Here is a 26,267-nt window from a genome sequence, read left to right as displayed (position 1 = left end):
TCTGCTATTGCATTTTGCTTTAAAAAAAAAACGAAATCAAATAAGATTCAGAGAAAAATGAAAAACGCAATATTGCGAGCAGTAATATATGCATTCGTATTGTTTCTTAGTTAGTAAATGTCGTGCAAATGTTAACAAACTTTATTTATTCATATTGAGACATAATTGCCATCACTCTGTGTCAAACATTCGTTAGATTTTGTTTTGACTAACGCTATTGACTCAAAAACATAAAATCTAATATTCAAGATAAATTGATAAGATTCGATTCAGTTCGATAAAAATGTGACATTTATTATTCAAGCCATTATTTTGAAATAAACATAGACGTTTTGATAATAACATGAGTGGGATAAGTAGATAATCTCGGTATAAAAGCCATGACAAATAATTTAGGTCGAAAATCACTTTCAGTATTAACTGTTTAAATAAACGTCGATAAATTAAGTCGTGTTCGTGTACAATGAAGCTGTTGGTAATTAATCAGAATCTTTTTTTAACTTAAATCCACCACCTTTCCTAGTTTTTAATTAACATATTTACAGTTACAGATAATCTACATACTATGTATTGTTGTAATTAGTTTAGCTGAAGTTGTGAAGCCGTTGTCATTTAATCGAACTGTAATTGTACCAACGCTACCACCGTTACCTCCCTTTAAATTTAAATTTATCAAGCCGACATCACGTTTCTCCATTTCGACACCATCTCGTTTCTCCATCTCGACACCATCGTCAAGTGCTCGTCCAGCTCTTTTCAAATCGAAAGTTACGCCAGCCAAACGACCATCTTTGCCAGTGAATTTTTTGCTACCACCGTTGCTTTAAATAGAAAAAAGATACTGTAATATTTATAATAAAATATTTATATTGTTTACTGTTAAACGAAATGAGATTATAAGAAGAAATGTATCGCTTCATTTTGCGCAAAATGTGCAATGGTTGGAAGTTTTAGTGTTGTAATAAAGCCAAGCGTACATATAATCAGTCAATGTTAGTTTTCATATATGATGAATTACAATGGCACAAAGATCATCCAACAAGTTAGATTGTTGTGCTAAGAATATAATGGATGACATAATTATCTTGATTGCACAAACAGTATGTGTTGCACAAAAACGAGTGATGTATTAGTTAATATATTTGAATATAGCGCTTAGCACTAAAAGAAATTATCTTATATTTTGCGAGTCATCAAATGTGGAAACATGTTGCTTTCGAACATTTGTATTAAATTAAAGTATCGTTTATGCGGCGTCAGAGAAATGCTACCATTGTGTGTGTTGATTTTTTTCCCCCGTATAAACGTTATAATTTTTTCGTATATGAAAATAGCAGACGGTGACATTTTGAAATGATTGATTTGCAAGATGAATCATCACATGATTCAATAGAATGTTGAGCGAAGTGGCTTCATTGTTATCTCAAAATGTGGTAATAATGAGTTTTTCTTAACAAACATTTTTCTGTCTTCACCCGCGTACCAATTTAATCGCATCTATCACGTTGTGGTGTGTGCATTAAATTCAAGTCATCAACATTTTCTGTATGTTGATAAACATTGTAGTAAGCTTGTACATGGTGAAAATGCGAATTTCACACTTTCTTTGCCTTGTGTTCTCACAAGTCGTGAATAAATGATTTGAAAGTGTTGAACATGGGAAATTCGTGTATGCCGCACTATCATTTCGATAATTATTGAATGAATTTACCGTAATAAATTTTGCATGGCAATGTAAATGGAATGAATCGACGCGAATAAATATATTATATAGCAGGTATATGTATAAGCATATTGTATATCGATGTGGTCCGTATGCGTTGAAATTTGTTTATTCGTTTGTTGCCCTATGAGATGGCTCACAACTAACTGGGGATTTAATTTCATAAATGGAATATTGCACAAGATTTACTGGGCATGTCGATGACTGTGTGCGTGTGTGCGGGTGTGTGTGCAATGTGGTTTTCGGAATGTGTTGCTCATGATAAATTGGTTAACCAAGCATTTCAATTTATGACACATTTTCTACCAAACAATAGTGAAATACAGTTCGACTGTATGGTTTTGCTTCCTTTGCATCCTTTTAAAACTAAACCATTTCTCATAATCATAATAGTAATTAACATAAATCGAATGCACACAGCATCAACATGATATCTATGGCCAACAACAAAAAAGAAATCGTGTTCAACAAATTTTCATAATTTAAAAAGTTGTAACGAGTTTTTAGTCTTTTAATCTGCATCGATGGAGTGACCGGTAGAGCAAAACATGAAATTGCTACACTTAACCTGCTGTTGCTATATTCCCATTTTGTGCGCACACACACGCATTACTTTTATTTAAATGTTTATGGCATGAATGAAATTGGTTGGAAACCATTCTTCTACACTGGACTCGATGCTCGTTTTAATTGAATTAGTTCTCCATGTGAAGAAATGTGCAATCAACATTTTGTAATTTTACAATTTAAAGTGTTTCCGTTTTTTTTGGATTCATCTTTCTTCAGTAAACACGTTTTCGTGTCATGCACGTTTACACTTTAATCGATTTTCTACATTGCATCAGTTTTGTAATTATACTAAATTTAAAATTCACTGCAATTCCAGACTCATTCCCATTTCGAAACGGTTCGCTCCAATCTAAATATCAATTCAGAAGATCAAGACCGGTGAAATGCTGAAATTAAACAAATTCGATATTGAATCAATTTCAAATGAGCATTAAATGCTTAAATTAAACGGAAAGAGATTATTCGTCGTATTGAGAATACCGTTATCATCAAATTGAAGTAATATTCTATGTCTCCCGATCGCATCCAATGCCATTTCCTATAGCAATATTCAATCTATTTAATCTCTCTTGGTTTGTGCATCGCACTGAAATCACTTCACTTAATTATTTACTCACATTAGCATTTTTTTTCTCTCACGCAAGATGCTTTTGGTTTAAAGTATTGCCTACTTTCCGGCAATTTGAAATTGAGCATTTAATTGACGCCCAATGTAAAAAAAATCAGCATCAACATCGAGGTAAATGTGCATGAAATGCATATAGATCCACTCATATATTCCTGTTTTCTTTTTTCTTGTCAAATAAATATATCAACGGATTTCAGCTTCGTTCGGGTTAACCATCGTCTATGTTTAATCCACTCGAGAGTTGGAAATCTGCATCGTCGTTTGTTGATTATTTCTTGCATCATCTCGACGTATACAATTCAATGAGAAAAAAGAATCTCGAGTGAATTTAGCGATTGAAAAGAGAGTAAAAACAATATCATGAACATAAGTTACCGACAAGTTGAGCAATAAATTCAATTGATTACAACAAGTTAACATTTTTTCTTCGTTTTTATACACCTTTCTTGTGAAGAAAAACCAATAAAATGGTTAATTAATTGAAATTGTACTCCATCTACATCATAATTGCAACGCTTTGAAAATCCACTGAAAAATTGACTTTCGCAGTGATTTCCAGCATTTGATTCAATTCATATAAAGTCCGTATTAGTTGTGTGAATCTGTGAAGTGAACGAATGTCACATGGGAAATCAAAATAAATGTATACTTATGTGAGATATCAGAGCATCACATCTTATTTGCGGGGGCTGAAAATATCTCTAAACCTGAAAATATGAAACGTGTCGCTGCTCACTCTTCGTTTTCAATTTGCTCCAAACTATAGGCAATGTTTCACATTCATTATTCGGGTGCGTACGATGGTACGTGCCAGGCTTTTTTGTCTTTGTTTTTAAATGTGTTGGCTCTCGTTGTGGTCGCGCGGTGACAATATTTCAAACAACCGTGCACGTAGAACGGAAACTAATACACACACACACACAAATTTATATCACGATTAGAATTTGTCCCGTTGATTTTATCATTTGTCTGCGTTAAATCGCTAGAGATGTGCGTGCTAGATGAAAATATAATGCGGAAAAGGAGGAAATTAATTTTGGTGCGTTTATTTTACAAAGATGAGATAAATAAATTTTGTCGTGGTCTGTTGCCCGCATACAACGTAAAGGAAAAAAATACATTTCAATTTCTACACGAAAGCTGGTCAAATCAACGAGAGAAAACTCATTAATCTGAATTTCATGCGGCTGTCCTTGCACTGCCAGTATTTGAGGGTAATTCGTTGACCCATTTCTTTTTTCCGCATACACATTTATCATATGCGAAAGAAGAAAGTGAGAAAAACACGAAACAGCACTTTGAAGACGTACAATACGTGTGTGAGAGTGTGAGATAGCTAAAAGAAGAAGAAAAAATGCTGTTTTTTGAGTGTCGCAAAATGGTGATAAACAACAATCAGTGATCTGTAAAATGTATAGTTGTATACAGATTAAAGTGTGAAATTAATGCTGAAATCCATTTGGTATTTGCTTTAATATGTGCGATGAAGGTGTTTCTTTTGACAAGTGATTTTCTTGAATTTACCACAACCTTCGGCAAAAGAATCATATAGCATACAGTTTTTTTTTTCTTCAGAATGTTCAACAATTTATTTTTTTAATTACAAACTACGCAAAAGTAACAGATTGGGGAATAACAAGGTTTTGATTTTTTTTTTTCGCGGAATTTTTAGTGTGCTGGCGGAAGGTACTGAGAGTGTGGTTGAGGTTGATGGTGTGTTTCAGGTGGAAGGTAGCCTTTTTGTGGTTGCTGATGGTGAGGTTGCGGTGGAGTGTAACTTGGAGCGGCTGGTGCTTCGAAATGTTGTTGTGGCTGAGATTGATGGTGTGTTTGAGGTGGTACATAGCTCTGGCTTGGCGCAGCTGGTGCGTCAAAATGTTGTTGAGGTAGTTCAGCGTGATGTTCTTGGTGTGTTTGAGGTGGTACATAGCTTTGGCTTGGCGCAGCTGGTACGTCAAAATGTTGTTGAGGTGGTTCAGCGTGACGTTCTTGAGGTGGAATGTATTGTTGTTGCGGTGCTTCGTGTCGTGGAGCTTCTCTTTCAACGTGCTGAGGTTCATTTATGATTGGTTCGATTTCGACAATTGGTTGAGGCACAGACACTCTAGTTTAGAAAAATGGTAGTACATTTAAGTACATTTTTGGTACAATTGTTTAGACGTAGTCCCAAGTTTTGATTGTGATATTTGAATATACATACCTAGTTTCAATGGGCACGTGATATGGTTTTTCAATTTTAACGTAATAAGGTTCATCCACATATTTGATAACTTCATAAGGACGATCGACTTTAACGTAACGATCTACATGCACTGGAATATGCCGATCTACTTTGATGTATTTGTCAACTGGATATGGAACCTGAAAAAAACAATACTTTCTTCAATTCTTTCAATTATAAATATTTCGAAGTGTTACCCACTTGAACTTCTTTCACAACAGTTTTCTCCACGGCCACAACTTGGGAATGAGCTGTGACGGGAAGTGGCACTTGTTGAACTGGTACATGTTGATGAATTGGTGCTTCATACGGCAAAAGGCCAGCATTAACTGCTGCTAGCAAAGCCAATGGAATCAATGCCTAAAAGACAAATATAATTTTTTTAATATTCTTCAAATACGAAGTGGTCAATTTGGTTCAAGTCCCCAAAAATGTATACACTGAAATGCACACCTTTGAAATCATTTTCTCACTACTTGATTAACGATTGAATGAGTTTTGACTGAATGTCCGGCACAGTCGCTATTTATGTAGTTCCGTCCAAATAATATTATCCCCACAATCGTATTTTTGGCAGTGGCTACTATCACTTTAAATTTAAACATTTTCGGCGTTTTTTGTGCGCATTTTTTGATCAACATTCAGTATGCATTCAATAAATTTCTTTTATCAAAAACGTGTATTAATTTCAAATAAATCAGATAATTTGATCTGTGATCATTGATATCAGACTTTTTTTTTCGGTAATTTTGTGTAATTTGTTAAAAATAGTTCTTTTTTTAATATGAAAAAACGTTGACCATGTGTTTTGAATGTTTTTTGAGTAAATAATATCAATATCATGGCATCACTTTCTATTTGATATGGTTTTTTTATGGAATGAAGCAAATTCGAAAGAAATTGAAGATGAGCACATTTCGAATTGGTTAAATTTACTCTAAACTAGTCTTTCATCAATTTACATTCACCGTCACATTGAAGTTGAATCAAATCCAAATTAGATCATTAATCAATATCAGATGCGATTATCACATGAAGAAAGATATACTCTTTTGTTGCATAATTTTTCACGGGAAAAAAAATAAAAAAGACGATCATGGATGAGCTCTCATTATAAAATCACAATTTGCAATTCGACTGCTTTTTACATAAATTATAAGCGTTGTCTATTTGTTGTCAACCAGAATATTTTCAAAGAATTTACACAAAAAAAAGAAAAAATATAACTTGTAATGTTAAAATTTTGGTCATACAGTCAATACTGTATTCAGTATAGCGTCTAAATTATTTATATTTCATCTAAAATGTCTGCTTCAAGTAATAGTTTCTGGATTCTTGTTAAGTATGTGGATCCAACCCTACCCAAAGTGGTTTAGAAATATTTTATGTAGTATACGATGAAAAGACGAGAAAAAACGACAGGCGTTTTTATTACATTAAAAAAGTGGAAAAACTACCGATCGATTTTTCTCGCCTTTCCGACAGAAAATCATCAAAAAATAACGTGACCCATCATCATAGTGATGAAAATTGATGATGGTGTCCACTTCCAAAACACTTTGTGTCGGGTCAGATCCAACTACTCCACCAGATATTATTTGAAGTTCAAATTTTGATGAAATATAAACATTTTTAAAAAAATTTAGACACTGAAGCTTCAACAAATGTATATTAGTAGTAGAATCAAGAAATATCATATAGGCCGCTAATTTATCTCCGTAATGCTTAAATAAAATATCCACTAGAATATTCATACCGAATTGATTTTTTTAAATTCCCATCTTATATCCGAATGATATGAGACCTTACTCTTCTGAAAATAATAAGATGAGGCAAACAATATGATGAGAACAGAATGTAACTCCATCTTCGTAGTGTTCTAGATGCTACTTAATTTTAATATTTCGTTCCAACAATTTTTGAAGAAATTTTGAAGCAAACTCATACTACACTTATTTGGTTCAGTCCATTAAATGGTTACAACAATCGTGCTGTACTAATGTACATATTGCTTGTTGCCTGATTTTTTATAGCATAAAATTGAATTCATACACAAAAATATTATTTTTGCCAATAAATTGTTTTATTTTTCTGCGAATTTTGTTCAATGTAAACGTACATGATCTTCTTAAATAATGTAGATATTTTCATTGCAACATACAGTTTCCTTATAAACATAAATAACAATTTCAATCAAATCAACAAATTACAATTCAACGATTCTGTTTAATAGCCAGTTTGACTTGGGACGCCATAGCTTGTAGCTGGTGGTACATAGCTCTGGCTTGGCGCGGCTGGTGCGTCATGATGGTGTGTTTGAGGTGGTACATAGCTTTGGCTTGGTGCAGCTGGTGCGTCAAAATGTTGTTGAGGAAGTTCAGCATGATGTTCTTGAGGTGGAATGTATTGTTGTTTTGGTGCTTGTTGATTTTTTACGAAGACTTGTTGCAACACAAGACGAACTTTGTGCACGTATGGTGCATTTTCTCGGATCTCTTTGACAATAGCTATCGGGACGGGTTGCTCCACGTGGATTGGCACTGGCCGTTTGACCACTTTCACAACAGCCACCGGATTATCGATAGGTATTTGGCGTTCAACGGGAGTGTAGATTGGATTATCGACTTTAATGTGGCGTTCATAGGGCACATGCACATGTTTGACCAAAGTTTTAACAGTTGGTTGAACGGCAAATTGTTCTTGATGAATATGTCCATATGCATGTAAAGCAGGTGCTGCTACTGCATGTTGGACAAAACCGGGTGCTCCAACATGCTGGACTAAACCGGGTGCTCCAACATGCTGGACTAAACCGGGTGCTCCAACATGCTGGACTAAACCGGGTGCTCCATCATGCTGGAATGGCTGAAGATGAGCAAAACTGTTAGTTTCTGGAACCAATTGTTGGGATGGAACAAATGGAGTTGCTAAGGATTGATATGACGCGGCCACAGGAGCGGTGGCTAACGATTGATATGATTGAGACAAAGCGGCTGGATATGGAGCACTTTGAAGATTTCCGAAATTGGATGCGCCCAACTCAAGTAAGCTACGTTTCTTATTGGATTTTTCTGATGTTTTTGAAGCTGCCGAGCATAGCGCAACTGATACCAACAATACAATCTGTTGAAATTAAATCAAATCGAATAAATATTCGATTAAAATATGTAAATAAACCTTTGTTTAAATGTATTAATACTTACGAAAGTCTTCATTTTGCCAAAAGTTAATTCCTTAGAATCCGCTGTGATCAACGAAAACGTATTGAATGAATTCGAAATGATTGAAAGCGAATTTTATATGGATTGATTATTGTCCAAATGATATGCCCCACCAAAAATGCTACTGAACAAATTGCATTTTACTTTCTTTCACATGGTGGATGAGACAATTTCTTTTTTGCTCTAACATCATTTCTGCAATCAAGTGCATGTCGTTTTTTTGTTTATTAAACATCACTCTCGCTACGTTATCATGCATTTGAAAGCGATTCAGTCTGTCAATACGCCGCCATCATTGTACTATTTATATCACATATGATGCAAAAACGCGATTTTGCCGGCTTATAAAAATAGATTGAATTGAAAGTAGATTGATTTCAATGAAAAGGAAAAAAACCAGATTGGATAAAGGAACTAAACATTTTCTCTATCTTTTGAATACGTTTATTTGCTAATTGGATCACCTATTGTTCACATCGATGTATTATGCAAATTTATTCAAATGAGTGTGTAAAACATTTAACTATATTCATAAATCACAGATGTGCAAAAAATCGCGTTCAAACAGTTCAGTGAATGCCACTTTTCTGTTGTTGTTTCAATTAAGCGTTACGTTTAGATTGTAGTCGGTGATTTAAGATATGTTTTTTACAGAAAAATAAATGATTGAGACGAATTAATTTTTTTATAATAACCTTTTGACAATCGTTTTTACCTGAAATATCTAAGATACCATTGAAATTTACTTTCGAATAGCATACACGTTTTGAAAGTTCGGTCTCCTTATGTAGCAATAAACTAGCGCAATAGATAACCAAATTAATAAAGATAACTTTTATAACAAAAGCAAACTATATTATCTTTTCGTGTGAATCTTTATTTCGATTTTTTTTCTTCTTTGCAATAAACTCTTAGACGGCGTGGCGTATACATTTTTCGGAGGAAGACATGATAGATTCAGATTCTTTTACGAAATGCAATACATTTCTCAAACAATGTGGATCAATATTTGCTTAAAAGTATGTTGATTGAAAATTTTATAGTAAACAGATTTAAAAAAAATCGTGGAAACGATTTCACTGACAACATTTCAAATGATGAGCATAGGGAAATTGCACAAAATTGAAAAAAAATAAATCTATTACCACTGATGTGCAGATATAGTAATGTGAATTTATGTCTATTCAATTAGAATTGAACGATGTGATAGACACACATCGTTGTGTCTATATTCCATAGATTATTGTACGCATTGATGAGTTTGACGAGCGTTGCGTTGACAACCGGGTGAATAATCAAATCAAAAATGAATAGTCTGACTGTGTCCACTAAATGCAGGTATGTGTATAAGAGTAAATCGGTTTTTCAGTAATGAATGGAAAATAGAAACCGATTTCGATTTTCCTTTCATTTCCTGTTGGCATCCGAGGGTCCACAATTCGTATATACACTTCGTCGAGCCCAATAGAACATGCACGATATTTTGGTGTGTATAATGTTTTTCCAGATATTGCATTTGTGGTACGCATTAACATTCGTTTTGTTGCCTCCATAAAGAGTGGTCATTTCGAATTCGGTTATGGTGCATAAAATGTGTTTACAAATCAATCCTGTGGAAACCTTTGCGAAACCGCCACAGCTTAAAACATGCCACCATCGTAATTGCTTTGCAATTTTATTTTGGGTGAACCAAACATTGACGGCAGTAACAATGAGGGGCAGCAACCGGCACAGATCGATGTAAAAGTTATCAGCATTAATTTATTGCATGTGGACTTGTGGAGGTATAAAAAAATGCAATTATTGGAAGAAAATCTGGACGCCAAACAACGGAAATGAGGCTATCAAGTATTATACAATAATTTATGTCGGCTCCTTTTTATTTATGACCAGCTGAATGTGTGTATGCGTTTTTTGTATGCGCACTCTCTCTCTCTCTCTTTCTCTTTCTAGTAAACTCGCTATCGAATATCTTTTTACAGGATTATTTTCGACCAGCACAAAAAAAGCTATAATGATTTATTTATTGTTTTTCGCATGTGACTCCATTTTTCGAAGTGATTAATTTGCGAGGAAAAAAAAGTTGTATATTTAACATCGCACACAACAATGCACACACACATACATCTACCATATTTCGAACGTGAACCGAAAATATCTATTTATATTTGGCAAATTGACGTTGTACAGCAAAAGCAATAAATACCATAATTACGGTTTTGTCCAGAGAACACGCTCAGAATTCGTAAATATCAGCAGACGTGATAATTTTCTCATGTCTCATATTTTCTTCTTGACGATTATTTTCACGAATGTGCACGCTTCTCTTTCATAAAATTCCGATATCACATCCGACCAAAATAATAATAATTTTCGAGCAAGCTCAACACTGGATATAAAATTGAGTTTGAAACTCTGACAGATTCTCTCTTTTTTTTCGTGATCGAGCAAATGTATATAAAAAGCGTTGACCATAAGTTTTGAAAAATGAAAATAATTGTTTTCAATTTAAAAATGTTCGAAGACAAGAGAAAATATACAAAACTCTTTGCGATTCGGAAAACTGACATCGAAGCGGATAAAAATAAAAAAAGACATGCAGTAGAGTTGGCAGTGTCATGATAAAATAGTTTGCGAACTTTCACAATTTTCCAGATGAATTGTCTGGATAAATTAATCAAGAGAATCGATCAAGTTTTGTTCCATGTTTTTCTTCTTTTTTCCCTTTTTAATGTGCTATTTTGAACGCAAAAAATGCGCAGTTAAAATCATTTCATGGTGGTCTTTCTGAAATATGTCAGAATGATGATGCCAGCAAAAAAAAATCAGCGAGGGAAGAAAGCACGTTTTGGCATAAGTTCTATATTTATGCGAAAATTCGAGTGAACTGTTTATCAAAGTACGATACATATCGTTATCATTTTGAATGCAGACAGTTAAGAGCGATTCGTTGAAGTGGCTTCAACAACAGCTCATTTCGTATAGACAGAATGCAAAAATAGAATTTAAATACAGAGTCAATGAAAGTTTTGTCCATTATGCTAATTAAATTTTATAATACAACTTTTCAAACCGAACATGAGGATGTAGAGTGCGAGGGGGAGAGAGAGATAAAAAGGCAGAGAACATCGATTCCAAAAGTTCCTATTTACGTAGTACGCAATGAAAGCACTTCGGAAAGCAAAACTGTTTATTTATCTGTGTCGTGATTGTGCTTTTGATATTGCAACATGAGGTGACAGTGGAATGAATATGCATCAAGTGGCCATGTGTGTGTGATAGCGTGCAGTTTGAGCACATACTCGTAATTAAATTCCGAAATGTACTTCCTGCCTGGGATGTGTATTCAGATTTTGTTATTGTTCACCAGTCCGATTCGTCGTCATCGTTGTTGTTATCAGTTGACTTTAGTAACTTCATCTTAAAGCATTACCATTTTCTATTCTCTGTTCGATTATTCAAAAGTCCAAACGGAACTTTACTTTCTAATGCAAATGTGATGCGGAACCGGTTTTCCATTTTATGGACATTTTGCACCACCGCACGAACGTTCAACATAATGCATTCTTCGGATATTCTCGTTTCCAAAACAATGACAATCGAAATGTTCATCTGGGTCAAAGAACTAGTCATAATAACAATGATAATGTAATGGATTTTGTAACGGTAACCCAGCACACCCACACCCAAGCACAAGTACAGGTAAATATGATTGTAACAATTGCAAAACCAAATCTGACTCTTTCTGTCTCATTCTCGGAATTGCACCGTCTTTTTGGAAAACACAAAAACATGGGTTCGAATTTATTTCCTGTTTATGCTAAAACTTCGAAACTGTCTGTGTTTACGTAGATAAATATTGGACGAGAGACATCGGTATTTGAAATGGCCATGATTTATTTCAAATAAATTATTTGTTTTTCGATATTTTTCAAAAAAGTAGTGCGTGTGTGATAATAATTTTGATTTGTACCACCAATTTTAAATAAACAACATACAACCGTTTTGTTCGCCAAACAAAACTGCTAGTTTCCGAATGCGAATTTCTCTGGATATGTTTTTGTTCCATACTCTCTTTTTTCCACTTCGAATATATTCACTTGCACGTCAATGCCATATGTGGCACTTCAGAGCATCACGTACTTGTCGTATCTTATCGTCAACTTATTGACGTGATGTGAAACGAAATTGAAAACTGTTTGAACTAAATCAATTGTCATCTTGTGTTATTAAATAATATGCTCGTGAAACTGATTTCACCATGCCAAACCAAACCAAACAAACCATCGAAGTCATAATATTCGATAATAACTTCAAAGTACTGTGACATTAGGAACGTGCAACTATCTCAGGGGAGATATTTTTCTCTTTCTCTCTCTCTCTTTTTCTCATCTTGTCATTTCCATTGGAATCATACCAAATCTGTAAAAACTCAGTCTCCGGAGTTGGGGATTTGAAATATGTAATTCGAAAAGTGTGCTGCACCCAAGGATTTATCCTTCAATTTAGTTGTCATCACAAAAGAAGCTGTTTCAATTCAAATCCAATTGTGCATTCCACATAGCACGATTTACGATAAATGACAAATGACAATGCATTCCAAAATGGATAATTTGTTGTTTGAAATCTGTTCAGTGATGGAAAAGAAAATTTTAATATCATTTTGGAACGTGTAAATTCCGTATTCAAATCAAACCAAAATTTAATTGATATTCATTACGTTTGGAATACATTTTGAACGAAAATTAATGTTTAATTTATTTTGCATATGGCCTTCGAGCGTGAGAGAATTTCGATGAAAATCTTATATTAGTTTGGCAAATAAATCACAAAAATATCAAACAAAAAATTTGTTATTCTCGTGCATATTTTGCATGTTTTGCTAATAATCTTTTGAAGCATTCAAAAACCACATAATTCACATTTTTATTTCCGATACGAGCTTACACTTTCAATTTACTTTAGTTGAGAAAATTGTTTACTATTTTCAACAAAAATGGATGCACTGCAGTAAAATTGCAGTTGATTTGTGCTTGTGATGCTTTCAATTATATTATCGTGATTTATAAGCCGCTGGTTTTCTGCTGAAAGTCTTTCCGGTTTCTTCGAATAGAGTCTTTCAAGTTTCATCTAAAATTAATGTGTTGAATATGAGATACGGACGATGTGATGCGGTTGTTATGCTTTCGTCTACGGGATATGACGAAAACATTTCTATGTTCAACTCACATGCATAAATAACTCTTGGAATGTCGCATACGGTTCTACTGAAAAATGTACGCACAAATAAATGGAATCCATTTCGGGCTTCAAATATAAATTGGGTTAGACTCTCTCATGTTTTCTGTTGTCGTTGATATTTTCATCATCATTGACAAAAGCGTTTGTACATTTTTTCGTCGAAAACTGGAAAAAAATCAGGATAGAAAGAGAGAAAAGTGATATAAGTGTATCTTTTACTTTTCCGCACACACCTAGTGTGAAAGGGGAAAGTATTGCAATAGGTCAAAATTTACGAAACTTCAAAAACATGTTTTCTGGACGTTTCTGAGGTCAAAGAACCCGAATCAGGCCGTTTTTTGCATGGTTGTTGTGGGTCTGTTCCACGTTGTACGTCGTACGTTGTCCGCCGTACGCAAAATTTGTCCATCGATTTTCTCACCACCCAGAAAAGTTATTTGAAATCTGACTTCACGGGATGATTGGGGGTCCCCAGGAATAGAAATCATCAGATTTTGAGCGACTTTGGTTGATGGAAAAAAATTCCATGCCTGGAGTGATACCTATGAAAAAGAGTCCAATTTTCGTCCAAAACTCATACTTAATGTAGACTTAAACACTCAAAAATATGTATTGGGGGGTTTTTTGACACGAGAAAACCGAATCCGAGGTTATTTTTGAGATACAATCAATTTTTGATACAGTTTCCTTGAAAAAATCACAAAAAATTGAATTTTTGTATGGGAGCCATGCCTGTATGCTACCTTAATGACGTGAAACTTTGCACAGACTATTTTTTACACAAAAAAATAACATTCTGAAAGTTTGAAGAGATTTGAATTAAAATTAGGGGTACCTCCCATACAAAATTTTCAATTTTCGGCTCAAAAACGAATATTTTGTATGGGAGGTACTCTTAATTTTGGTTGAAATTTCTCCAAACCCTCCAAATGTTATTTTTTTGTGAAAAAAATAACCTGTACAAATTTTCACGCCATTAAGGTAGTATAGTTAGTTATGAAAAGTGTTTCAAAAATAATTTTTATGGCAAAATTAACGTCAGACATATTTTTTTATAGTGTTTTGTTAGAAAATGAAATACTTTCAAATGTCGTACAAATGGGTTCATCATGAAAGTGTGAAAAATCTTTTCTAGTACTTCTGTTATTAAATAAAAGAATATTTCGATGCCAAAGTTGAGTTTTTTTGGTCTCGAACTTTACGCCGCTTGAAAGGCTTGAAAATTCGAACAAATATTATTTTGAACTTGCTTAATAAAATACGCAAATACCACCGTGCGGAAAAGTTCGTCTTACTCCTGTAAGACTCTTTATTTTCATAGAATCTACTATGTATACGACACAAAGTACCATCAAAAAACCGAAGCAAAAAAAATTTAATAATTTATTTATCACAGACAAAAAGGCAGAATGTCAAGGAAAGCTAACATATCACAATTTTGCGTATACATTTTGTTTACATATACACGATTGAGATTGAATCTATCCGGTTGCCGGATATCCCATTTTGAATATTCACTCTCTGTGTGTATCGTGTAAAAACGAAGTGAATTTCTGATGCGCCACATACATATGAGCACATATTTTCAGAAAATGCGTTTCTCCCTCTCTCTCTCTCTCGTGTTGCATGTATAAACACGTAGAATGTCTGGAAAATTTTCTATCCAGCAAACAAATGATGATTGCGACGACATCAACGATAGAGAATGGATGGCTCAACATGCAAAACTAGAAAATAAAATTAGTTTAAATGTATAAACATTTCACATTTCCCTCCTAGTGTGCTTTTGCATCACTTTAAAGTCGAACCGCTGTCATTGTAAGTAATTTATCTTGTTTCATGATCCTTTTGCTCAGCTTTGTTTGTTATGCAATGCTTTGTGTACTTTTTTTCTTCGTCTCTACTTTAAACTGATCGCTTTTGCTTCCTCGCTCTATGCAGACACGAAAGAAAATTCACTTCGAAAGAGAGAAAGATCAAGTAATTTGTTATTTTTGCAACGCTTATTTACTCGAAGACGAAACGATGATATACAGAACATTTTAATCAAATGATACAGTCAAAAATGTTTGCCTTCAAATGGGCGAATAAACAAAAGTACCTTAAATGAAATGAATGCCTTCTGTTTGACTTTATTTTTCACTAAATGTTTGATTTACATTTAAGTTTCATGTTTCATCGAAACGAAAAAGGATTTCGGTTGAAAATTAAATATGTTTTTTTTTTTGTTTCGTTTTCTTTTCGCTCTTGCAAAACGCGTTTGGGGCAAAACGCACATCGTTTCACTCAAAGGGAAATTAAATAACGTAAATATACGATGAAGTCACGCTTTCGACTAGTGTTATTTTTTGCCCTCTCTCTCTCTCTCCCTAACGTCAATTTGTGCACCAATCAAATGAATTTGATGGCAAAGTAAATTTCGTTGAGTGCAATGAAGTCAAGAACACACTATCATCATGTCAGTTCTTTCATTACATTTTATTTTGTTGATTCTACCAAAACCACGAAACTGTTTTCGGAATTTGAAGCGAAAATGTGTGCACACTGCACACCCATCGTCAAAGGTTTGCTACCGCACCGAAAAACATGTTCAATTAACTTCAATCGATTATTATGTTGCAATTTGGTTCGTTTCAAAGTTCAAACGACGAAAATTTCAGTTTCCTGGAATGAAAATATCGTGTTTATTGCGAATAAAATTGCAACACTTCGGGTTTTTTTTTCAATCACGATTTGTTTTTCCTGTTTCACAGCTCAAACGATAATCAATTTATACATGCAAATCATTATAAGATTTTCGGCACGAAATGCTACAATGTTGAACAAACATGCGACAGAAACGATTCAACGATTTGCGCTCTTTCAAGATAATTCAAGACATAAGCGGTGCCAGTTGCTATTTGTTATCGATTATCAAGCTGTTGTCGCTTAGAAATCATTGTTACCATTCACGGAGAATCTGAATTTACATTACATTTCTGCTTTTTACATAGAAGATGGATCTCTATTCGATGAACTACAATTTGACATGTATTTATAGAATCGAAAAATTATCTTCACACATCACCAGTCAGATTGAAATCATTAGATATTAGGTGAAAAGAGAACCGAAAGTCAATGTTATGTAATACACGTACGTTTTACACGTGTAAAATGATTATCTTGTTGTGTGGTCAAGAGCGATTTTGTGTTCTGGTCACCCCACTCTTTACGGCAATGTGCAATTGTTGTGATAACGTTTGGCACTGGCTTTGTCAAAATTTAACTTATACATATTTTTGGTGGGATTTCAAACCAAATTTGCAAATAATTTATGTTTAATGTGATTGCTCCTTGTTGAATGAGAGTGATAGAAAAATAAGAACACACATTCGAATCGAAATGTGCCACAAGGTATTATAATGTTGATGTATCGGAATTGCCCACATTCAAATTGAGTCAATGATGCATTCGCATTTGTGGCATTTGATTTCTGAAGTGAATGGTGGCAAACGTGCTATTATTAGTTCACTTGTCAATGTTCAGATGACTTGATTTCGATTTATTCACCATAAAATGGAATTTCATGTTGTTCAGCACAATATGATACCGACACCGACATTGGTTTAGTTTGATTACAAACTGCACAAAACGAACACAATGGATTTGTTAACGGATGTAACAGCATTTGAATGAACCTCTCTGAATTTAGGGAAAACCGAATAAAATCCAACCACATTCTGATGAATCATACTATAAATGAGTCGTACTCTTACCAATTTAAGATACAATCTATTCTGCAGGAGGCATCAGAGATCTGCAAGTGGAGAATTCCCAAATGATGAATAATACTTGGAAACAATCTAAAAATCTAACCTACTTACACAAGCAATTGACCTAATCCATAAATTTTTCGTTTCAATCAAAATGTGAAAAATGAGAATGAACAAAAAAGAGACTTATTTATTCAAAATGAACCGAAAATTCAATCAATTCTAAAAAATTCAAATGAATTTTAAGTTAATTAACTTTTTATATACGTTCATTAATCATTAAATTGAGCGATTTTATGGAATAGAATGGGGTTTGTAGCTTGCAAAATGATTTAAATGATCTTTGTTTCAATGATTTCGTGTGATAATCGTTGAGAAAATGTTTTAATTCAACATTAAGAATTGCGCACATTTTAATTAATCCAAATAGAAATCCACAGAATAAATCGATTCGAATTTATCACAATGAATTTAAGGTACGCACGTGTATATAGAAGCGAAATTCGCGAAATCCGTGACGACGAAGAAATAAATAGAAGCAAACGATTAAAATATTAACTCATTTGTTGTTATTGTTGGTCAAGGTCGACTTTTGCATCGCATCGTATCTCATCATCATAGATATCACGCAATCAATTATGACGTTGAAATTTTTATACCTCACACAGTCTTAAATTATAAGTTTGTGGCTTGTATTTTATGCTGAAAAAAGAATACACAGTAGAATGAGATAGAAGACTGACTTCAATCGGGTTACCTGGGTGTATACATACAAAATCAGTGGCACGTTTGGAGAACACATTCAGATGCTTTTGTTATTTCATTCACCAAACAAGTTTCATTCTGTGCTCAGTCAAAACATTTAACCGTGCTACTACTGCCGATGCGGCTGGAATTTTTTCACTTTTCCAATCGAACTACATAATTTGAGATTTAAAAAAAAATATCAAAGTTTCTTGTGCTTATGACGCTTTATTATAGTTGAGTTGTGTGTTTTCTAAGTTTATCGATTTTTTAAAAATAAATATTGAAAAATTGGATAAAACAGCGAAAAAAGGTTGATATTTTTTATCTAAAATTATTTTTCAAAGGCATGACTTTTTTTGTGTCTCGGTTTTAATTTGGCACATATACTATATTACAACATCGATTCAAAATATTTATCAAAAAAAAATATGTTATACTTTCACTTGTGAACGTTGGTTTATGTGTTAAGGTTAAAATTTGACCGGTTTTTTTTTCTTTTTGGTTCAAGCTATACAATCACCTGTTTCAAATTATTTTATCGTATCTGAAGCTTGGTGTGGAAGTGTTCATTGTACGCTTTGACGTTCAAACGTGATTCCAATGACTCAGTGCAAAAACTCGTTTTGTCCACAAACAAAAAGCCAATGATTCACGAACATATCAATAAAAATGCATCAATATGATATGAAGATTTTGAGTATCAAAAACAGCAAATAACTGACATCATATGGTTTGCCATAATGCGGAATAAAACTAGTTTTCTTCTTTGTCATGAAAAAACCAAAAACCACCGTTGTTTTTTCACACTTTGTCGATTTTGAGTTTATAATAAGAAGTAAATTTGGAGAATGCTTGTGATTCTAAATATTTTGCGCAAATTTTCAAGAAAAAGTAGAATAATTTGAGAGTATGTATCTATATCTTTTGAACAGATGATGACAAGGTGGATTGAAGTGATCGCGGCGTCGGCGTTCGTGTTCGCTGTAACTGTGGCTTATGTGGTGCCAAAGGCTCGAATTGAAGTATTGCACCCGAAAGGATTTTCGGTTTCAATTCCCGATACGCCTGGGATTCAATTGTTTGCGTTCCATGGCAATTTGAATTCACCCATGGAGGGTCTCGAAAACGGTCAATTTTCGGCCGATATTCTAAAACACAAAAATGGACGATGGACATTCATTGATCGAAAGCATGAAATTAAACCGGGCGATGTTCTCTATTATTGGATGTATGTACAAAAAGAATCGCTTGGCTATCGCAGAGATGATCAGAAACATGAATTCACAGGTGCGATATTAAAATAATAATAATAATTTCGATAATGAAAAATGAATAATAATTTGAATGAAATATTTTTTGTTCAGATTCTGATGTGTATAGAGGTATAAATGTAACTGAAGAGACAAGTTCAACTGATGCTCCCGAATATACAGAGCGTCCAGTTCGGCCGACTCAACCAACACGTGGAACATCGACAGTAAATGAAAACCGTGACTGCAACGCGAGCACTGGACCAATGAGAGTGTTTCCCAGTGAAGTTCATCATTATCACCATCATTTGTTTGGTCCGAGTTCGTGTGGTGCTGGCGGCAATGGAGGTCAATTCGGTGGCCAATATCCAAATGGTGGCAGCGGAGGCAGTTTTAATGGCGGTGGTGGTGGCGGTGGTAGTGTAAATTTCCCTAGTCCTGATGGACAAAGTGCTGGCACCACAAGTGCTGTTCAACAGTTAACGTTACAAATGAGACAAGTTATGGCTGCCCTTGAAAATATGAAATTAAAAGTGGCCACTCTATCGGAAGTTGTTGATGAATTGATCAATTCAAACAGTAATACCAAACTTTTATTGACCGGTGCCAATGTTGATTCAACAACAAATCTATTTGATTTGGTGCGACACATCATTTTGGATCGATTGGAATTGAAAGATTTGAAAAATGACATTTACTCGGCAACACGTATCAAAAAAGGTATTGTATTTGATGTTGCTTCTGGCTTGGATAAACGACGAATTTTGGCCAGGGCCAGAGAAAGGTTACATGGCGATGACGAGGAATTACGTATTACCGATTACTATGACGGTGAAACTAAGCCAGACAATTCTGAATCATCTGAATCGATAATTGATACACGATTTGGTGATGAATGAAACCACATTGGATTAACCACAGTTTGAACAGAAAACTGTTCAATGTCAAACAAAGTTTTTGTGAAGAGTACACATTTTTTTTAAACAAACATTTTGGATTTTTGCTAGTATTGGTGATAGTTTGAAAGAAATATTTATACCACTCTTTTTGGTCGTGGATTTTTCTCGACTGGCAAGAAATATTAATGAAAGACTGTCATCAACAAAGTTATGGTACTGGTTATGTTCGAGAACTTTGTTGAAGACTTTTATTATCTTTTATCAGTTACGCATAATACACAACCAAAAAAGAACGGAAAAAATATATTCGTTTCGAAATCTCTAATACAAATTGATTTAAGAATTTATCTAAGTTGTGTAAGCAAGCATCATAGAATTTTATCGATATAAATAGCATGTAGTTTTGTAAAATGATTCGCTTATTCGTTTCGTTGTTTATAAGTTCGAAATAAAATAAAGATGTTACAAATGAATTGCGAGTTATATGCTTTGAACTTCCCACATTTGAAAGAAAAACAAAAATGATGAGTCGTTGGAATGAGTCATAGATAGCTTTATCATTTTACGCATTACATTTTGACTATTTTTTATTAACAATTTAATAATTCCCATTGACCCTCGTGAATGCATAAAAAAGGCGTACAAAACAATGTATTTCCTCAACACCTTTATCGTTTTAACGATTGTAATTATAATTATGCAAGTTTCATTGGACTACTCTCGGCTACTCTCGGCTCCCTTTTAATCGAACAATACGAAATTAAATCGTTCCATGAATTGTTTATTGTATTGTGTTTTGATTTAGTTTTCAATAGCAGAAAGTCGGTTAAGGTTTTTTTTTTGCATAGTGCCCAAACGCATACAGACAATGAATGAAAATGCTATGATTGTGAAAATTGCATGTTTCTAAATCAAAGAGCAAGAGGCAAACTGACATATGAATTCCCCCATACACAAATGTGTTTATATGTATTAGTTGTCATATGTCAAACTCAATATGTAATAATAATAAATTCACAGTGAAGTTGTCTGCTGTGATGTTTAAAAAAAACGATAATTTAAATTTCAAATATTTCACTGGTAAAAAAGAAACTTTTTGAAAACAAAAATTAGTAGTTTGAATGAAGAGAAATTTTTATTTCATATTTGTGATGCATTTATCGCATGCAACCTTGGCATCAACGGTGACGAAGGAATTGAAACAAAATACACATATATTTCTTCCGAAATTGAAACGGCAAATGTCCTTTGTAACCCGACGTCGAACAATTTTGGCCGGCACCACTTCTCCTTCACGACCACGAACTGAATCACCATTGGAAACAACTGATGAAGTATTGCCATTTCCTGAAGCCACATTTTGTGGATTTAATTCGTCGGCACTGGGTTCGAATGCTTCGTTCTTGAAGTTAGATTCTAGAAAATTGTAAAAAAAAAACAATTTGTAATTCTCTTTAAAGTATAGAAACATGAAAATTCCAACCTGACGATGACGGTTGCTCTGATAGAGCGTCGATAGTTGATTGAGCCGTATTGGGATCAAATACTTCGTTGTTGATGCTAGATTCTAGAAAATTAAGAAAAAAGCCATTGTTAGTTCTCTTATTTTAAAGTAACAACATAAAAATTCCAACCTGACGATGATACTAGCGATGATGGCTGCTCTAATTTGGCTCCAACAGTTGCTTCATCAGTATTATTGTCGCCAGTCTCATTTGAAAATATGTTGCCACCAAAAAACAACACAACCAAATCGCGACGATTGCTTGATTTGCGACAAACAGGGCACTCGGGCTTCCTGAAATATTAAAGAATAGTTTTTTTAAATGAAAATAATGAGTAATGATGATATTTACGTTCAGGTCAATGAACTTCAACTGAATGTTAAAATATGAATATGATTATATTATGTTATTTATCATAATTTTTTAACTCACTTGTGTAATGCATATCGAATACATTTGCGGTGGAATACATGACCACAAAATGGTGTATTCAATTCCTGGCCATCAAAAAGTTTGTCGGAACAAATCGTACATTCGGCTTGTGTAATGTTCATCATGAAAAAAAAACAATGTTCATGGAACAAGTGTCAAATGAAAACTGTTTCAATATGTCAATCGCGCCAATAACTTACCGCCAATAAATAACACTTGTGCCAACTTTACGCATCACTTGTCAAACTTTGTGCATTTCATTCACATCATTGTTTTGAATTTTATCCGGTGAACCAAAATGCGTGGAAAAAGTGCTAAAAATGATAATAGAGGTGAATATATTTTTAAGATATTATTTATGTTTGAATCTTAAACTATTAAATTGTTTGAATTTAATTTTTCATGCATTTTTTAGTGTCTCGAGGAACAACTCGCGACAACTATTTATGTGAAGCATACGGTTGTTCACCATGTTTTGTACGCACACCAAAATTGACCAGTATCGATGTGGCTCGCATTCGTCGAAGACTGGTTAAACCCCAACGCACCCAACCAAAACGCAAGGCAAACAGCCCAAAGAATTTGAGCCCAAAAACTAAGCGCCGTCGTGATGAAAGTTTATTCACCCCACCGGTCCCATATCCAGTTAAAATGGTGGAGGTTCAAACAATGAACAACGAATGTAAGTAATGACAATATTTTATTATTTTCAGTGCTTGTTCTGTTTATGATTTCTAATCAAAATGATTTTGTATTTTTATCTTTTCAGTGCATGCTCACATTGTGCAGATCCGCAATGAGCATAATTATTCCAGCTGAAAAATTGGCGATAATTCGTTTTTCATTATGTCATTTTTGCATCAATATATTGAATAAATGGTTCATTGACCTTCGAACTTAAACTATTTTGATTTTTTGGTTGCCTACTTGGTTGGCTCAAACATCCACAGCTATTGATATATCAATAGGAATGGTGTCATTGTTTGAAACAATTTAAAATGTTTGTGTGCATCGGATATTTTTTATTTTTATTTTAAATTCATTTCATACAATGACACCATTGTTGTGCAAAGAGATACATTGAATAGGCGCTATTTTCTTGTTGACATATCGATATTTCGAATGTTTGACTTGGCTACTTTGCATTCTAGCGGCAGTGTTCACTTGTATTTAAATTTTTCATTTTTCAGTCTTGTTGAAATTCTCTTGCGATTAATAGTATATCGATTGAGAAATAATTTTAAAAAATGGATCGAGGTAATATGATAAAAAAATTCTAACTGATTTTGAGTAATATTTTTTAAAGATCAATGACCTTTTCAAAAGTGAAATGAAATTGAAAATAATTGAGCATTTAATCTGTTACTATGTGTGAAAACGATTGCATTGAGCAATGAAAATATATGATTTTTCTTGATTAGTATTCGAAGTGTTTCTTATTTTATGGAAAATCAATTACCCGATAAAATTGTGGAATGGTTACTAAGTTACCAAGTTCATTAACACGCTTTAATTTAAGTCTTCTTCAGCAACTTGTGTTTTCCAATATTTTCTAAAAAAAATACATTTCTGATTCAGTTCAATATAATAAGAAATCCATTAAAATGGGAATTTTTTAAAAATACCTACTTGTTTTTGCTCATTCATTTTTGCAATCTGGCTTAAAGATCTGAAAACAATTGGAATATAATTTATTATAATTTTTTTCTGAATTTTCACTATGTTATAAATGTTCAGAAGCGATTCATTTAAAGATCAAGAGAACAGGAGCTACAAAACGAAACTGCAATCATCCATTGTGTGGAATAACAACTAGATTGGCCACGATTCCAAAAGAGATACGATATCGAATTGCTGTAGATTACAAGGTTTATATTCCATCCAGTTCTGTGGCATGCGGTAATCATATTCAAAGTGAATCATGGATGAACGTAAATGCGATCATAACATCGGAGGAGTCAAAATTCACTAAACAACATCTTGAAGAAATGTTTAGCTTGTTATCAAATCCCCCGGCCAAAACAATTATTTCAAAAGAGTCATGTAAATATTTTCATGAAACCAATACAACGATTATATAAATATAGAATAATTAACCGAAATTTTCTGCAGGCACTGGTGAAGAAGAAATGAAACTTCTAAGTGGACACACTAAGCATGATTTCAAAATGTTACTAAATGAATTGCCTGATCTTTTTGAAGAACTCAAGTCAAATGATAAAGCCAGTGATGCACTGTTTATTTATTTGATGAGATTACGTACTGGCCGGTCTTATCAAGAAGTCGGATTTCACTTTGACGTGTCGAGAAGAACGGTTCAACGGCGATGCAACTTGGTGAGAGATGTTTTAAAACGAGTAATCGTTCCTCGTTACATCAATTTTGAAATGAGCCGAGCAGAATTATTGTCACACAAATCTGAAACAAGCCACATATTGTTTGATGACGATGACTTTAATGGTGCACATTTAATACTTGACGGGACATACATTTATCTCGAAAAAAGCACGAATCACAAATTCCAAAAAGATACTTACAATGCACACAAAATGCGGAATTACCTAAAAATAATGATGGGTGTGTTGACAGATGGCCGAATTTTATTTGTGCTTGGTCCATTTAAGGCGACAGAAAATGATGCCAAAATCACTGAAAAAATTTTCAGGCCACAGCAATTAACGTCATCACTAATATCGCTTCAACCTGAAGATGTTTTCATTGTAGATCGAGGATTTCGCGATTGTGAAACAACTCTAATAAATCTCGGTTATATAGTCAAAATGCCTACATGCAATGAACACACTAAATTGACCACAAAAAATGCAAACGAATCACGTCTGGTGACAAGAGTACGCTACAATGTCGAACGTGTGAATGGTGTTATGAAGAATGTTTGGCGAATATTTTCAAATACGATTGATATTCACTACATTCCAAAGATAATGACTGACTTCGAGATCGGAGCGGCATTATTAAATAAAAGAGCGAATTATGTGCAGGATTCAACGACAACAATTGAAATGGCCAGGGAATTGAAACTTCGACTAAATCAACCGAACCTTCTGAGCACTATTGTTGAATTGCCACAGCTCGAACGTTTAATAAAAACGAAGTCGTATGCAATAGTCGATGATTTTGAGACCTATCCACGATTCACTTTTGCAGATTTACAAATGATATCATTCGGTCCATATCAAGTACAACAAGCACGATGCTATTTATCAAACCATTTATATGAACATGATAACGAATTGTTGATTGTGAGTTTCTTGAGAGAAGATGTGAAGAATTTGTGCAACCGTTTACTTAACGAAAATATGGATCCATTGCTGCTGATGGCAAATTTAAAATCGCGTTTTGTGTCACAAAGCGTGTATAGAACTTTCGTGCTAATGGACAAGAAAATAGGTAATTATCAACATAATTATCGCTCTGTTTTGGCATATACTTGCTCATGTAAGGCTGGAAATCGGACTGCAGGCTGCTGTTCACATGTCATGTCTCTTTTATATTATGTTACTTACGCAAGAAATGGAGTAAAAGAAGTATCCAGACATTTGAAAAACTTTTTTGATGATAACGATATCGTAATCGACGCAATCGAAGATGAATTCATTGAAGGTGATTCAGATGCCGATATTTAGTTCAACGATGATAAGAATAAAATACATTCACTTTAATTTACAGAATAATGCATAGCACTTCTTTCACAAAAAAGTAATGAATAATTTAAATTTAAATAAATATTTTCAATAGAAATTGTGTTTTCGTCCAAAATAATGAAACAGTAATCATTTTGTAAACATGTCATTATTTATACAAAGTCAAATAAACACCTTTTTAGCATGAAGTTGGTTAAAAACCAGCAACTGTCAGTCGTCTGAGCATGACAACTTGTACGTGTAAATAGTATAGTGTATAACAAACCAATACATATATCATGGGGAATCGTGCGTCTTCTTCTTTAATTATACGCATCCAAATACTAAGTACAGAAGGCAAGACAATAAATTCTTGGAATAAAATTTATGAGAATAACTTGAACACAAAGCTGAAGTGCACATATTCAGATCGCATA

General features: G+C 33.8%; 6 protein-coding genes across 7 annotated transcripts; 3 read left to right on the top strand and 3 right to left on the bottom strand.

Annotated features, from left to right (window-relative positions):
• Window positions 1–4,576: 4,576 nt before the first annotated feature.
• LOC116340899 (extensin-3-like) lies at window positions 4,577–5,707 on the bottom strand. 2 transcript variants are annotated; one of them, XM_031767641.1, is made up of 5 exons: window positions 5,596–5,707; window positions 5,344–5,502; window positions 5,122–5,282; window positions 4,914–5,025; window positions 4,577–4,829 (listed from the first exon to the last, which is right to left on the bottom strand). In XM_031767641.1, the coding sequence occupies exons 1-5, from the start codon at window positions 5,605–5,607 to the stop codon at window positions 4,590–4,592; spliced, it is 684 nt and encodes a 227-aa protein (XP_031623501.1). In that variant the 5' UTR covers window positions 5,608–5,707; the 3' UTR covers window positions 4,577–4,589. The 2 variants fall into 2 exon arrangements, with proteins under 2 accessions (XP_031623501.1, XP_031623500.1); XM_031767640.1 differs by having other exon boundaries at window positions 4,577–5,025; window positions 5,596–5,706.
• A 1,496-nt stretch (window positions 5,708–7,203) lies between these two features.
• On the bottom strand, window positions 7,204–8,398 carry LOC116340898. Its single transcript, XM_031767639.1, has 2 exons — window positions 8,346–8,398; window positions 7,204–8,265 (listed from the first exon to the last, which is right to left on the bottom strand). Exons 1-2 carry the CDS (start codon window positions 8,355–8,357, stop codon window positions 7,369–7,371), a joined length of 909 nt encoding a protein of 302 aa, XP_031623499.1. The 5' UTR covers window positions 8,358–8,398; the 3' UTR covers window positions 7,204–7,368.
• Window positions 8,399–18,137: 9,739 nt separating this feature from the next.
• Window positions 18,138–20,725, top strand: LOC116341082. The gene is made up of 3 exons (XM_031767941.1): window positions 18,138–18,413; window positions 19,036–19,390; window positions 19,468–20,725. The coding sequence occupies exons 2-3, from the start codon at window positions 19,036–19,038 to the stop codon at window positions 20,250–20,252; spliced, it is 1,140 nt and encodes a 379-aa protein (XP_031623801.1). The 5' UTR covers window positions 18,138–18,413; the 3' UTR covers window positions 20,253–20,725.
• A 646-nt stretch (window positions 20,726–21,371) lies between these two features.
• LOC116340562 (RING-H2 finger protein ATL30-like) lies at window positions 21,372–22,450 on the bottom strand. Its single transcript, XM_031767117.1, has 6 exons — window positions 22,444–22,450; window positions 22,390–22,404; window positions 22,190–22,295; window positions 21,887–22,050; window positions 21,736–21,819; window positions 21,372–21,668 (listed from the first exon to the last, which is right to left on the bottom strand). The coding sequence occupies exons 1-6, from the start codon at window positions 22,448–22,450 to the stop codon at window positions 21,388–21,390; spliced, it is 657 nt and encodes a 218-aa protein (XP_031622977.1). The 3' UTR covers window positions 21,372–21,387.
• LOC116341083 lies at window positions 22,059–23,441 on the top strand. The gene is made up of 3 exons (XM_031767943.1): window positions 22,059–22,521; window positions 22,605–22,871; window positions 22,959–23,441. The coding sequence occupies exons 1-3, from the start codon at window positions 22,488–22,490 to the stop codon at window positions 23,006–23,008; spliced, it is 351 nt and encodes a 116-aa protein (XP_031623803.1). The 5' UTR covers window positions 22,059–22,487; the 3' UTR covers window positions 23,009–23,441.
• Window positions 23,437–25,833, top strand: LOC116340560. Its single transcript, XM_031767113.1, has 3 exons — window positions 23,437–23,446; window positions 23,927–24,232; window positions 24,302–25,833. The coding sequence occupies exons 1-3, from the start codon at window positions 23,437–23,439 to the stop codon at window positions 25,831–25,833; spliced, it is 1,848 nt and encodes a 615-aa protein (XP_031622973.1).
• The last annotated feature ends 434 nt before the right edge of the window (window positions 25,834–26,267 follow it).

Source organism: Contarinia nasturtii, unplaced genomic scaffold (assembly GCF_009176525.2).
Source record: "Contarinia nasturtii isolate CC-2019 unplaced genomic scaffold, AAFC_CNas_1.1 Cnas_scaffold_695, whole genome shotgun sequence".
Taxonomy (NCBI): Eukaryota; Metazoa; Arthropoda; class Insecta; order Diptera; family Cecidomyiidae; genus Contarinia; species Contarinia nasturtii.
Note: the sequence above shows the minus strand (reverse complement) of the source record. Positions and strands in the feature narration are given on the sequence as shown.

What these genes read in the sequence shown, in the direction of transcription:
- LOC116340899 (XM_031767640.1), bottom strand. An exon ending in CTGTTGTGAAAGAAGTTCAA is followed by an intron (nt 5,283 to 5,343) that starts GTGGGTAACACT and finishes TGTTTTTTTCAG; the next exon opens with GTTCCATATCCAGTTGACAA. An exon ending in CACGTGCCCATTGAAACTAG is followed by an intron (nt 5,026 to 5,121) that starts GTATGTATATTC and finishes TTTCTAAACTAG; the next exon opens with AGTGTCTGTGCCTCAACCAA.
- LOC116341082 (XM_031767941.1), top strand. Translation starts at nt 19,036, where the DNA reads ATGATGACAAGGTGGATTGAAGTGATCGCGGCGTCGGCGTTCGTGTTC. An exon ending in TCAGAAACATGAATTCACAG is followed by an intron (nt 19,391 to 19,467) that starts GTGCGATATTAA and finishes TTTTTTGTTCAG; the next exon opens with ATTCTGATGTGTATAGAGGT.
- LOC116340562 (XM_031767117.1), bottom strand. An exon ending in ATCGCTAGTATCATCGTCAG is followed by an intron (nt 21,820 to 21,886) that starts GTTGGAATTTTT and finishes TTAATTTTCTAG; the next exon opens with AATCTAGCATCAACAACGAA. An exon ending in AGAGCAACCGTCATCGTCAG is followed by an intron (nt 21,669 to 21,735) that starts GTTGGAATTTTC and finishes ACAATTTTCTAG; the next exon opens with AATCTAACTTCAAGAACGAA.
- LOC116341083 (XM_031767943.1), top strand. Translation starts at nt 22,488, where the DNA reads ATGCGTGGAAAAAGTGCTAAAAATGATAATAGAG. An exon ending in TGCTAAAAATGATAATAGAG is followed by an intron (nt 22,522 to 22,604) that starts GTGAATATATTT and finishes TGCATTTTTTAG; the next exon opens with TGTCTCGAGGAACAACTCGC. An exon ending in TCAAACAATGAACAACGAAT is followed by an intron (nt 22,872 to 22,958) that starts GTAAGTAATGAC and finishes TTATCTTTTCAG; the next exon opens with TGCATGCTCACATTGTGCAG.
- LOC116340560 (XM_031767113.1), top strand. An exon ending in AATTATTTCAAAAGAGTCAT is followed by an intron (nt 24,233 to 24,301) that starts GTAAATATTTTC and finishes AATTTTCTGCAG; the next exon opens with GCACTGGTGAAGAAGAAATG.